The sequence below is a fragment of the Micropterus dolomieu genome, linkage group LG01, assembly GCF_021292245.1.
Source record: "Micropterus dolomieu isolate WLL.071019.BEF.003 ecotype Adirondacks linkage group LG01, ASM2129224v1, whole genome shotgun sequence".
Lineage (NCBI taxonomy): Eukaryota > Metazoa > Chordata > Actinopteri > Centrarchiformes > Centrarchidae > Micropterus > Micropterus dolomieu.
The window spans coordinates 43,892,138-43,906,266 of record NC_060150.1 but is presented as its reverse complement, the minus strand read 5'-3'; the positions used below and the strand labels follow the sequence as shown (position 1 = coordinate 43,906,266).

At 43.0% G+C, this 14,129-nt stretch overlaps 1 protein-coding gene across 1 annotated transcript; it reads left to right on the top strand.

The window, feature by feature from the left end:
- Positions 1-12,210: 12,210 nt before the first annotated feature.
- LOC123963395 (melanocortin-2 receptor accessory protein 2A-like) lies at positions 12,211-12,950 on the top strand. Its single transcript, XM_046040271.1, has one exon. The coding sequence runs from the start codon at positions 12,248-12,250 to the stop codon at positions 12,659-12,661; it is 414 nt and encodes a 137-aa protein (XP_045896227.1). The 5' UTR covers positions 12,211-12,247; the 3' UTR covers positions 12,662-12,950.
- The last annotated feature ends 1,179 nt before the right edge of the window (positions 12,951-14,129 follow it).

Sequence of the window (14,129 nt, the reverse complement as noted above, 5' to 3'; positions counted from 1 at the left end):
ACTGACTCTATATGAATACCCAAATGAAAGACTGAGTGTGCCGGGAAGGTTTTAGGTGATACGGATAGATCACAGTCATGGTTAAGAGAAACAATGTTGAGGTGCGTTGGCCCACCGGGCATTTGCCAGTATGCCAGATTACCAGTCCACCCCTGGAGAGATGTAAACAGTGATGAGTTTGGGCAAACCATTGTAGCGTGACAACATGAATACAGTTATTTCTAGTCTCAAAAGTCCAATTGTAAAAAACTCTTTGATTTACATTGGCTGCAAAGAGAATGTGTATGTCCTGTGGGAGTTTTCCACCACCAAGCTGTAGGGAGTTTCATAATCCCAACGACAAACATTGCCTCAGAGGTCAGCAAATTGGATGACGTGGCTTAAATCAACTCTTAAGAGCCAGGCAAATCAGACTAGTCTCTCCTTGTCCATATGAATTTATTTTTCAAGGTCAAGTTCTTTTATTGTCATGTAATAATTACAGGGAAGCAGTCAGTGGCAATGCAGTTCTTAAGTTAATGATATCTATATCTCTATCTATCTATATCTATCTATCTCTCTCTCTCTATCTCTCTATCTATATAAGAAAATAGAACAACAGAATAGAAAATATAATACGGCAGGTGCACAGCAATGATAAAATAACTAAACTGTATGGTAAACAGGTTGTGTACAGATACAAATAGGATTTTAGGCAGGTTTTAGGTAACCATCACCTTGATAACAACCCCACAGGGGTTAAATAGCTGGGATTCCTTTCCAGTCAGTCAGAACTGAAGAAGCCTCTTGGATGAGAGGCAAAACATATTTGAGTATCTTTCACCAAGTCCAGGTGCCCTTGATTTTAAGCCACCTTGGATAACTATGGTCTAATGATAGATAGATAGATAGAAAGATATCTGTTAGAGGGACGAACACCATTTCCCCACAAGATATTCCCTCATGGAAGTTATAATATCATTTGGTCTTACGGACATGGCGGTAGAAAGCATTGTCTTACATGTTGGTCCAAAATCTTCCATAGGTGTGAAACTGTGGTGAGATCTGTTTTTCCTTTTAATTTGCCCCTGATCTGTATATACAGTATGTGAATGCTGTTCATCGACATCAGTTCAACGTTCAACATTGGCATCTCACAGGGCTTACTCCCCTCCTCTGCACTGCATGCCTGTACATGGTTACAACACCGTTATCAAGTTGGCAACAACAACAATGAGTCGGCCTACAGGGAGGAGATCCAGCACATGGCAGCGTGATGCGCCAACTACAACCTGGCTCTCTACACCAAGAAGACCAAAGAGCTCACTGCAAACATCGTCAGGAACACCACTCACCCAATCTGTTTGCCCTCCTCCCCTCAGGAATCTCCATTCCAGGACCAGCCGGTTCAGGAACAACTTCTTCCCCTCAGCTGTCACCTTGCTGAACTCTGCACATGTTCATACTGTACATGTCTTTGCATATTCATTGCACACTGTTCATACAGTATATATCTTAGCTTACTGTTTATTTTATTTATTACCTTCATACATATATTCATTACTTTCCACTTCTGGTGAGATGGTAAACTGCATTTCATTGCCCCACTACATGTACTCTGTGCATAACAATAAAACTGAATCTAATCTATTTGGGATTGTTCCTAATGGAGCCAAACTTGTTGATCCCTAGTTGATCAGCACCTGCATTTGAGTTTTTAAGGTTTGTCTGGAAATAGTGCTCTGATGTGGCAGAGTGCCAACATGCCAAAGGAACCATCTGGCATCTTTCAGAGAAAGAGTTCACCTAATCATTCATAATCCTCCTCTTCACCTTTTTCTCCATTATGTTCAATGCTGTAAATGTCAATATCAAGGACACACACACACCATCCAACTAGATAGATAGATAGATAGATAATCAACTTAGCATTCTCTTGCTTTGTCTCTCACCCCACTTGTAGTGTAGGATTGATATGATTTTGTCAGGTCACTCATCCAGATGGACCCACATTCAGACACCCACCCGCGCCATCCTACACCACACCTGACCTCTGACCTCCTGTGATGTTGCCTTGGAAACCTGTTCCGTGGAGATGAGAAGGGTGGGGATGGAGAGGTGGGGAGAACACATGAGGAGGAGCAAGGGCAGGAGGAGGTAGGGGGAGGTATCTGTGTTTGGTATTCCAGGCCAATCCCATGGCTGGTTAAGCTCCATGAATAAAGAGTGAGCCGTGACCGTCTCAACCCACCCACCCCCATCCCCCGATCCCTCACTGTCTCTTCTCTGTCTTTTCTTGGGTACTCCACCTATCTCATTCTCCTCTGTCTGCTCTCTTTTGCTCTACTTCTTTTCTCTCTGGTGCTAGACAGATGGTTCAGAACACAAACATTTGTCTTAAGTTTAGCGAGCATCCATTTCCACTCTAATAAATGAACTGGAGAGGAGATTTTATAATTAATACATGTTTTGTGAGTACAGATGCACTTCCATCCATTCATACATATTGATACCAGCTCCATGCCACTTTTGAGACTGATACACTCTTAACAGAAAGGTTTCACATACATATTTTTGTTGTTTTTAGCCATCATTACTATTGGTTAAAATAGCCTTGTACTCATTAAAGTTACTTCTATGACATGGAAAAATGGCAACAAGGCAAAAAAACATGAGCAATCAGATGATGTTGTGAATAACCCAACAGTTTATCCAGATTATCTAAACCAGGTGTTCCCATCCAGGAAATGTAGTTTCCAAGGTGTACATGGAAATATTGTGAAGTCAACTTATTCTAGTTCAGTTCAAAAAGGGTTGTACCCAGTCTGAATTAGTCATTGGTGTGTTTTGGGCGTAACATACAATAAACTAATCAGAATGTCATGAGCTTCTATTATAAAAACATAAGGTTGATTGATTGAATTGCATATTTACAGCAGAGAGAATGGACAGAAGTGTACACGTAAAAAAACGTCTCTGATCATGAAGCCGTTCCTCTGCAGCTCTGTGGTTTATCAGTGAAGTGTGTGAACTCCATTGTAGACTGAATTCTGTTAACAGACAGACGCTGTCTCCTCTATGAAACTTCTAGATCCTCACTGCGCTGCATTATTATAAACTATGATGAACCGGTCTTGGGTCACATCTCTCTCTCTTCCAGTGGTTTCATTATTTTGTGTTTGAGTGATGTATGAGTGTTTTCTTTAACGATTTACTTTCATGATTTGAGAGCCTGTAGTCAGTAATTTAAACATTTCCATGTGCTCAGTAAAGTCACAGCAAATATCGTGGGGCAAAACAAAAAAACTGTAGATATAAACGTAAGATGACAGGACAGAGGAAACTCTCCAGAGGAAACAGAATTCAACTTTTAGCTTCTGAAATTATTTAGACGCTCTGATGGAGCTCAGGATTTATCAGGATTTACCTGGGCTGTGTGTGTGAGACCTTTTGACCTTGTGAAGAAGAACACAGAACATGAATTAAAATTAGATCCTGTTAGCATGTGGGAAGATTGTAATAATCAATGACGCTGCGCTGCTGTGCCTCATGCATAAATGCACACAGCATCTCTACGGATGATATGCCCAAAAAATGACAATATAAGTGAAATGCTGCGGCTATTGACTATAGACCTTTTTTTGGGTCAATGCCAATGTATCAACAATTTGCCTGACCACACCTAATTTTAAGACCAACACTGCCATGTGCGCACAGATGGGTGCAAGTGCATTTGCTAATAAAATAATGTGGGTGCTTGGCATGAAAATAAAAACTGCATTGGAAACTAGCAATGACACTCAACTTACTTACCAATTCCATCATTGTTTTTTAGCATGTTAGCATGCTAACTTTCTTATTACAGCTGAGGCTGATGGGAATGTGATGAGGTTTGCAGGTATTATGAAAGTATTAAACAAAGTGAACGTTTGACATGATAATTGCACTAGAAGAAAAGTGAAGGGATCACCTAATTTATTATAATTCATCCATGAATGTGTGTACCAAATTTCATGGCATCTTATTATATTATTTATTGATATTTATTGACAAAACAGGAAGAGCAAGCCTTGCACTTGCTGGTCAATGTTTTCGAGGCATTGTGGGGAAGCTATGGTAGGGAAGATGGGAAGATCTGCCGTAGCGCCTGTGAGAGGAAGGCGGTGGGTTTCTTGAGCTGGCTCTTGACGTTGGAGACGTCTGAGAAGTAAGGCTATATGGAAATCGTAGGAGGCTCGACAAGGGAAATTGAGGAGGAGTTTGGAAAAGAAACTAATGCTGCCGAGATAGACTTTAATGGTGTGTGTTTTTAATGGCCATTAAGGAATGGGCGTAGCTGATAAAACAAGACACGGGGACTAGATCAAATTATGTGAAGGTTATGTTGTGCTGGTCGTGGAAATGGCGGAAAATCTTACAAGCAGTAGGACAAGAGGGTTGAGGATGCTGTGCTGTTAATTATGGAATTCTGGGAGTCGATGATTAGAGGTATCATGGCAGGATTTACATGTCGAACGTCATGGCAAAATAAGGTGGAACTGGTGTTGAATGGTAATCTAAGTGGGGGGCTAAGAGCTTGAACTTCTGGAAAGAGAAGCAAGAAATAGAGTCAGAGATGACGTTGGAATGACCGGGAATGTGAGCTGCATTGGTGCATTACTGATTGAGAGATTAGACGTCGAATGAATGGCATGATGGCGGGGGAGTTGGAGCAATCTTTATTGAGTATGTCGAAAGCTGCGAGATTGTCAGAGTAAATGTAAATGGATTTCGGGGACCATTCATGGCCCCACAGAATAGCTGTGGCTACAACTGGGTAAAAGAGGGCGGAGGAAGCCTGCCTATTATGAGCGAGCTCATGGGGCCACTGCTGCAAACCACCTGCCATTGTAGAAACCCCTAAAAATGACAAAAGGGGCGACATCCATTTACAGCATTTGGCAGCAGCCGTCTTAAGAATGGGGTTTCTTTGGCCCATAATGCTAGAAACAGAGTGCAGAGGGGGTGGTGGCTAGTAAGACATGTGATTCGGCCAGCCCAATGTCAGTATAGAAAATTACACAATGGGCCGCTGTCCATGCTTTATGGGCCGATCGTTGACCGTTAAAAAACAGTTATATAAATAAATAATTTACATTACACTGGGCCCAAAGGTGCGTCGGCCCACCGGGCATTTGCCCGGTATGCCAGATTACCAATCCAGCCTTGGGTCTGTGGACGACACAGTAAACATGGCCCTTCAAGTCATCCTCCAGCACCTGGACTCCCCAGGAACCTACGCCAGGATCCTGTTTGTGGATTTCAGCTCTGCTTTCAACACCATCATCCCGGCAGGACAAGCTTTCTCATCAGCACCGGATCCCCTGAGGGCTGCGTCCTTTCCCCTCTGCTCTTCCCTCTGTACACCAACAGCTGCACCTCTAGTCACCAGTCCGTTAAGCTCCTGAAGTTTGCGGATGACACCACCCTCATTGGGCTCATGTCTGGGGGGGATGAGTCTGCCTACAGGTGGGAGATTGTGCAGCCAAACCAGCCTGGAGTGTTGAGCTCCAGGCTGGTCTGGCTGCACAATCTCAGTGGAAGTGATTGTAGATTTTAGTAAGAGCCCAGCCCCACCATCCCCGATCATCCTGGGGGACTCCGCAGTTGCCACTGTGGACTTCCACTTCCTGGGTACCATCATCTCCAAGGACCTCAAGTGGGAGCTAAACATCACCTCCCTCACCAAGAAGGCCCAGCAGAGGATGTACTGTACTGAAGAAGTTCAGCCAGCCAAAGACAATGAGGGTGCACTTCTACACCACCATCATTGAGTCCATCCTCACCTCCTCCATTGCCATCTGGTACGCAGGGACAACGGCAGGCTGCAGTGTATCATTCTGTCTGCAGAGAAGGTGATTGGTTGTCACATTCCATCTCTTCAGGACCTGTACACCTCCAGGATGCTGAGGTGTTCAGGAAAGATTGTGGCTGACTCCTCCCATCCTGGACACAAACTGTTTCAGGCACTCCCCTCAGGCAGGAGGCTGCGGTCCATCAGGACCAAAACCTCTCGCTACAAGAACAGTTTCTTTCTGATTGCAGTGGGCTTCCTCAACAAGGCCTGGGTCCCCACTGTCACTGACTCTCATGTCCCCCTCCCCAAACACACACACTCACGCACACCTGACCCCACACTTTACAACAACACTCAACTTTGCTTTATGCTCATGTTGTGAATTTTTGCACATACTTGTCAGCATTGTATAGTATTACTGTAATTTTTCTATACTTGTACATTTTTAGATCTCCTTACTTTTTATATATTAATATTTATGTTAATTTGTACTGTAAACAATTTATACCAAGGCAAATTCCTCATACGTGAAACTGTACCTGGCAATAAAACGGATTCTGATTCTGCTAAAGCTGGAATGTCGCTAGGTGTCGAAAGCTTTAGCTTTAGAGAGCTGGGTTTGTGGGGGCACACTGGGCGGGCATGGCCTCCACCGCAGACTGAGCAGACGTGGAGGAAGCGGCACTGGGACATGGCACACCCGGCCTCAGTAAAGTTGTTGCAGATAGAGCAACATCCTTGGTGCGTAATTGGTCTACCTTTTTTATCTATGCCACTGGTTACGGGGAAGCGAGTAGATGGGGCTGTAGCTTGTTCTGGCAGTATGAGAACTTGTGGGGCCGCTGCCAGGTGGGATGGGGCACTGCACAAGAGAGCAAGGTAGCGCTGCGTGAGTGGCAAATATGCGGCAGTAAATCTCATTGTTACAGCTACCCCTGTAAGTGCCTTCATTAAATTGCTGGAGACGGGCAATGGCTTCGGAGGAAAAGTGGATATGGTATTTATAGAAACCATTTCCTCCAAAGCGGAGGGCTAAATTAAGACTGAGGGCAAAGTAGTGGCCCATTTCCTGGCGGTGCATGGGAAATTGGAAACAAAGAAGATCCCCGTAAAGGGAGAAAGCATAAGCAAACTCGTGGAGGTGAGGCATCTGGTTCCGGTGGGTTTCCTTCCTTTATGGTAGGGAGGCCCTTCTTGGACGAGAAATCTGTCGACTGGCGGTTGGTGAAGGTAAGGCATGATTAGAACTGCGAGATCTACGTAATAACCGTCTTCCTGCTTTCTTACAGTGCAGACGCTTTGCTGCTTGCTCTTGCCTCTGCTTGCATTCTTTTGCTTAAACTCTTTTTTTGCTGCTAGAAATCAGCAGCTCTTGGATACTTTTAAATCACTGGGACTGTCAGATAAATTTGGCTCTTGCCATACTTTAAAAACTCTTATGATCTCAGTGCTACGCGAGTGCAGCCTATCAATTTCACTAGCCTGTACTGCAGTGACTGGAGTTATAGCTAATGCTAATTAGCAACAAGATGCCTCCCTTCTCCACAGATGACTTCTACAAACTTCTACAGAAAATTGCAGTGCTGGAAACCAAGATCCACAGGTTAGAAGTGAATGTGGAAGTGAATGGATTATGTGGGAATGACACCACTTTAACAGTGGACAAGAGCATGCTAACACACGGCTAATTAGCACCAACAAGACTACCAAGAAGCAGGAGGCCTGTGTACTGGTGTAATAAATCTGAAAGTGGGAGTCCTCCATGGAACACTCTTGGTGCAAAGCCTAAGAGTAAATCATTTCCTGGGGAAATGGGAGGACGAGTTACAGGCAGAACCCAGCGCCCTGAGATTTGTGATGCGACTGGCTGGCCCGCATTATCATCCATTATCATCATCCCCTGTTCTTAGTAGGACACAGCTGTGGACAGCTGCGAAAGGGAGATATAGCAACAAACCTCCCCAACAACCGAGTGTGCAACAGCAGAACTGATTTTCACCACTATTGCAGAACCCTGGATCTCCGTCTGATGACCTGGATAACATCCCGTCCTCACACAGAAGGGTAAGGACTGAGAGTAAATCAGAAAGTAAAAGGCTGCAGGGAAAGCTAACGACTGGGCTTCAAACTCTGATTGTGGGTGACTCTGCTGTAAACAATCTAAGAAGCATGTGCAGTAAGAACACCAAAATACTCTGCTTTCCAAAGAATACGGTGTCTGACTTGGCAGAAAGAATCCTGCATATCGTGGCTGAACATCCCACTTTGAAAAACATCATACTGCACATCGGGACCAATGATGTTGTGAAGCAACAGTCTGAAGTGTTGAAAGAGGATTTTAATAATCTGTTGAACACATTCAGCTCTGAATGCTGAGGTGTTTATCAGTGGCCCTATACCGCCAACCCAAAGAGGAGCTGAGAGATTCAGCAGATTGATGGCATTGAACACGTGGCTCTCAACGGCATGTACTGTCCATTCAGTGCATTTCATCGAAAACTTTTACTTTCTCTGGGACCGCAGACATCTTTTTAAGGCAGATGGACTTCGCCTTAACAAGTCAGGAGTAAAATTGTTCAGCTTCAACCTGTTTTACTTTCTGCATCACTCATCTGTTCCCTCTGCCAAGGACAAGAGACAAGAGGAATCTAAACAAGAAGAACACATAACACAACACGCCAGAAACCTTGAAGGAGAGCCACCTCAGCCCCCGCCGAAAGAGAGCTCTGATCACGGGAGACATCTGAGCCAAGAGGAAGAGCCTCCACCTCCCTCACTGAAAACCAACAGTGAGGATTCACTATCTTTACCCCCCCAATCCCCATCTAGGTCACCCTTATCTCCAGACACCCTTTCTCCCCTCTCCCCCCTGTTGGACTTCACTGATCACATGGAAGACCTGGTTAGAGCTGGGACAACATTTACTCCCCGCACCTTCCCTCGCTCCACTCCCATTTTCTCTACCATAAACCCCCCTCACCGTCCACCTCCAGCACTGGTTCTAAGTCCTCCAGGTTTGACATGTCACAAATACAGCGCCCAACGCCCAACCCGTCCTCCCGCTCCGCAATGGTGAAAAAGTCCAGTAAGCTCTGTCAGATATGTGCTGGGTCCAGGCTACAAGGAAAATAGCACTCATGACTCTTCCCAGGACAAGCCGGGGCCCAGTGTGCTGGTAGTCTTCTCCATCCCTGTCTTGATAGGTAACAGAAAAAGCATGGTGAATGTGTTAAGAAACAGTAAGCACTCAACATATCCTGCAAATTTAGTATTAATTCCTCATCAGCCGCAGCCTGTGAAAAAAGTGGGCCAGATAATGTTTTTAACACACTAAAATTAGCTTTGTTAAACGTTAGGTCTTTGGCAGGAAAAACATTTTTAATCAGTGATTTTATAATCACTCACAATCTTAATTGGACCAAGATAACAGTGCAGCTGTCCTTATCGAGTCTACCCCTCCTAACTTCAGTTTCATGAGTGAAGCTAGACTGCATAAGAGGTGGAGTTGCCATTTTGTTTAATGACTCCCTCCAATGCAAAAAGATGTCTTATGGGAATTTTGCTTCTTTTGAATATGTGGCTCTTCAGCTGAATTCCTCTTCTCAAGCTATTTTTCTAAATATCTACAGGCCCCCTAAATACTGTGCAAACTTTTTCAATGACTTTGGTGAACTGCTGTCTATAATCTGTATTGACTTTGACTGTGTGGTTATTGTTGGTGATTTTAACAGGAAGGATTTAAAAGTGCTGTCCAGCAGATTGACTGGGATCACATATTGTGAAATGGACTGTGAATCTTTTGTAACGACAATTGAGAGAACAATTAAAGATTTTAGCTGTAAAGTTAAACACAAAGACAATAAAAACATACTTCCCTGGATGAACTCTGACATACTAAAACTAATGAAAGAGAGGGATCTTGCGTTAAAAAGTGCAATTAAAATTAAGTCAGCTAGTGCTAAAAATCTGTTTACAACATTGAGGAATAAAACTGTTAAAGCTATACGCAAGGCCAAAGCAGATTTTTTCTTGACTATAATAGAAAATGCAAAAGGGATTCTAAAACAATCTGGAACCAACTGAAAAAACTTTGTAGGACAGGACACAAAAAGGAAACAACTTTTAGAAAGTAAGAAATATGGACATATTACAAATAACACAAAGTTGAAGATGCCTTCAATAATTTTTTTTATTGAATCTGTATCCACTATTGCCCAAAGCTTCCCAGATGTTAGATAACAATCTAAATGTTTGTCCGATAAATAATTCAGAGCCAATTTTCAATCTAGGCACAGTCACAGAATCTGAAGTCTTACAGACAATAAGATCACTAAAAGCTTCCAGAACTAGAGACATATTTGGCATAGAAATGTGCATGCTGAAAGAAATCAGTTCCACATTATTAACCACAGTAACCAAAATTTGTAATCTCTCCATTATTGAGGCAGTATTTCCAAGTGTGTGGAAGTCAGCTGCTGTTGTTCCTATTTTCAAAAATGGAGATCCATTGTCAGTGGACAATTAAAGACCAATCAGCATCATACCTACAGTGTCAAAAGTCGCAGAGAGACTAATTTCCCAACAAATACACATTTGAATACCACTACATTTTCTCTTCATTCAGTGCAATTTGGTTTCAGAACTCAACACTCCACGGAAACTGATAATTGTTTTTTCATCGAAAATATCAAACATTTACTGGATAAAGGTGGCATGGTTGGAGCTGTGTTTCTCGATCTAAAAAAAAGCCTTTGACACTGTAAACAATAAAGTATTATTAACCAAACTAGGCAAATTTAACTTCTCCTCAGATACAATAAAATGGATAGAATCATATCTATCGAATCGCTCATAGTCAGTCAGGATCAGTGATTACCACTCACCGCCCCTCGCCATGTCCACAGGGGTACCTCAAGGTTCTATTTTTGGGCCTCTGCTACTTTCACTTTATATAAACAACCTCCCTTCAGTTTGTCCAGACGTCTATATTCAGATGTACGCAGACGATACAGTCATTTATACCCATGGTAAAAACACAAAACAAGTTGCTGAAAAACTTACATAGTCTATGGCCCATATCTCTGAATCACTAAACCAATCCTGCTTAAAACTTAATGTAAATAAAACAGTTTCAATGTACTTTTCTAAATCAAACATTGCAAATAATGAGGCAGAAAAAATTAAAGTTGTGTCAGAATTCAAATACCTAGGCATCTTAATAGACTCTAAACTAACTCTTAAATCACAGATAAAAAAGGTCTGCAATCGAGTCAAACTTAATATCGCAAATTTTCGGTTCATAAGATCACACTTGTCACTTCAGGTAGCTAAAATGTTCATGTACAGTATGGTTCTGTCTCACATCACTTACTGTCCTTACAACCTGGTCACAGGCAAACAAAACTAAACAACACTAAAATCTTTAGAGTCACTTTACAGACAGACAATCAAAATTCTGGATAAAAAACCATCAAGATATCACCATTGTGCCATTTTACAAAAGCATAAGCTTTTAAGTTGGGAAAATGTCATCAAGTATTCAAGCCTCTGTCTGTTATACAAAATCATGCAAGGTCTGTCATCTCCTCCACTCAGTCAGTTTGTAAACATCAGGAACAACACACAGAGAGTAACACGAGGGTCGGCCTGAGGAGACTGTATTGTTCCTCTGCGGAAAAGTGCATTTAGTCAGAGTGCCTTTTCAGTCACAGCAGCACAGGAGTGGAACTCTGGTTCTGGTTCATAACACATCAGACATGTCAGCATTAATAAGAATTTGTATCTTCCCTCAACCCAACCGTGCTGCCATTTGTGTCTCTGCTGTGTCAATGTGTAGTATAATTTTTTATTTTTATTTTTTTAACATAATGTCTGTATTATAGCAAACTTGTACACTGTATTTATCACCAGGATTTGAAGTTATATCTGTTTTACTGCTCTTATATTTGTATTGTTCACTGTAATCTTCTTATTGTTGTTTTTTTTAGGTAGACAATTTTAAGATCTGTCCAGGGACAACGGATGAAAAATAGCCTTTTGGCTAATTCTGGTGCATTTGCAGGAATGTTAATTAATGTACACTGTCCCTGTCGAAATAATCACCTTACAGCTCAGCTCCCTCTTCACCGCAACTGTCCAGTACATTGCCAGATTAATGCTAACACCACACCAATCCACCTGTCCATCTCATGCTCCTGAAAATGATGATGAAAATGATAAAGTTGTGGCCGGACAGCTCAACGAGCTGAGCTGAAACTTACTATAAAACTCCGTAAAGCCAAAGGGTGCAACAGATTCATGTGATAAATCTCTTCAGGTTCAGCAAGATGAGCAATGTCTTTTACATTGGTGACTGACTCCTCTCTGTCTTTTCTGTTCCATGTAAGCAGCAGTGGTCAGCCATGTGAGAAGCAGCCCCGTCTGCTTGGCTACATGGACACCAACCTCAACAATGGAGCCCCTCCTTCCCACCCTAGTGCTCTGGCCTCGTCCTGCTCTCTCTTCCAGTGCTACGTTTCCACTGAAGCTCAGGTGAGCTCCAGAGCCCTTTGGACCACAGCCGGTGGTGTGGATGTAGGAGAATCAGGAGGCTGCCAAAGGAGGCCCAGCAGCAGTCTAGAAATAGGGGACGGGACACTCCTGCAGGAGCTAGCAGTGACAGGTAATAGGACGGAGAAAGAATACATCCTGCCGGCCCACTTCAGCATTCCTAACTGTGTGAACTCTGAGCAGAGCTCAACTGCAGGGGAGGACGACCTACTGCTGGGAGAGCCACTGCTGCCAATCATTCTGGAGGGGCGGGATCAGAGCAGTAGGAACCATAATGACCACATGAATTTCACATAAGCCTGGAGAGTTGAGAGCAGCTACTCATCAAACGTCAATGTCTTTAATGCTGTGTTTAGTTGGTCTGAAAAGCTGCAGACCTTACATAATGAACCGTTATGTTTTCATTACCTTCTGCATACACCGCGGGCCCTCGGCATGTTGCGCCGCCATGTTTCCACAGTAGCCCAAATGGAGAAACAGTTCTACAGAGCGCATTTCGTCACTATGATGAATTCATACCAAAAAGAAGAAGTAGCGTTAGTATTAGCAGTCGACTGGTTTATTAGAAGTAAGAAAAGAAGAGAAATATAACATTTATTTAGCTTGCTTGCAAAGGGAGGGGTGAGCGGTGACTGATGGATTCATGTGGTGTCGGAATAATCAGAATCTTTTTTTCCTCCTTAAATTTTTATTGAAAAAGAGAAATAAAGTGTACATGGGACATCAAGAAATAAAAAGAACTTTGATTCGTGCAAAATCACACATTGCATATACATGTAATGTGGTTATAAAGGTTAGTTTGCTGTCCATGTAGAGTGAACTAAACATATGCGTGTTGTTTATATGCTCTGATAATGTTAATCCAACACATCTTTGTAGCAGCGTCCATGTTGATTCCACATTCCGACTTAACAGCACATGAACACACACTGAAGTCAGAAGAACGACTTCACCACTCGGTAAATGGGACCATCATGAATGCACCACGGTGCTGCTGGTTGCAATTCACAACCGTCACCACTAGATACCACTAACACTTACACGCTGAACCTTTAAGTTATCCATACAAGATCCAAGGTACATATATACAAATATTTAAAACTAGATTAGAATAAAAATAAATATTAAAACATAATACAGTTACTCATATTAAACAAGTCAGTGGTATGTCAATGTGCAAAGCATAAAGGTTTCATGTCATTTATTTATAGTGGAGTTCAGGAGTCTCACAGGCTGAGGAAGCGGCTCTGCAGTCTGGTGGTACGGCAGCTGAAACCTCTATATCCCAGAAGGCAGCAGGGTGAACAGGCTGAGCTCTGCGTAAGCACCCCAGCTCACCGATATCACTGATGCTCAGGAGATGGGTACCAATGATCTTCTGAGCAGTTTTAATCACCCGCTGCAGAGCCCTCCGGTCCTGAGCCGTGCACACCCCATGCCAGTTAGTGATGTGTCCAGTCAGGATGCTTTCTATTGGTCCTGACAAGAACTTGGCACAGGAATGTTTCCTTCTTAAGAAATACTGCCATTTCGGAGCTTTCTTCACTAGTGTGGAGATGTGAGACGACCATGTCAGCTTCTCTGTGATGTTGATTCCCTGGAACCTGAAACTGCTCACCTGCTCTACTAGAGAGGAGGCAAGTCCACCAATCTGAACTGACTGGGGTCCGTTTGTGAGGAAATCCAGTACCCAGGTGCAGAGTGTTTTATTTAAACCTAGTGTGTGCTGAGTTTGCTGATCAGTTTCATGTGGAGATTGTGTTGA

Coding starts and splice junctions, on each gene's coding strand:
- LOC123963395 (XM_046040271.1), top strand. CDS start 12,248: ATGGACACCAACCTCAACAATGGAGCCCCTCCTTCCCACCCTAGTGCT.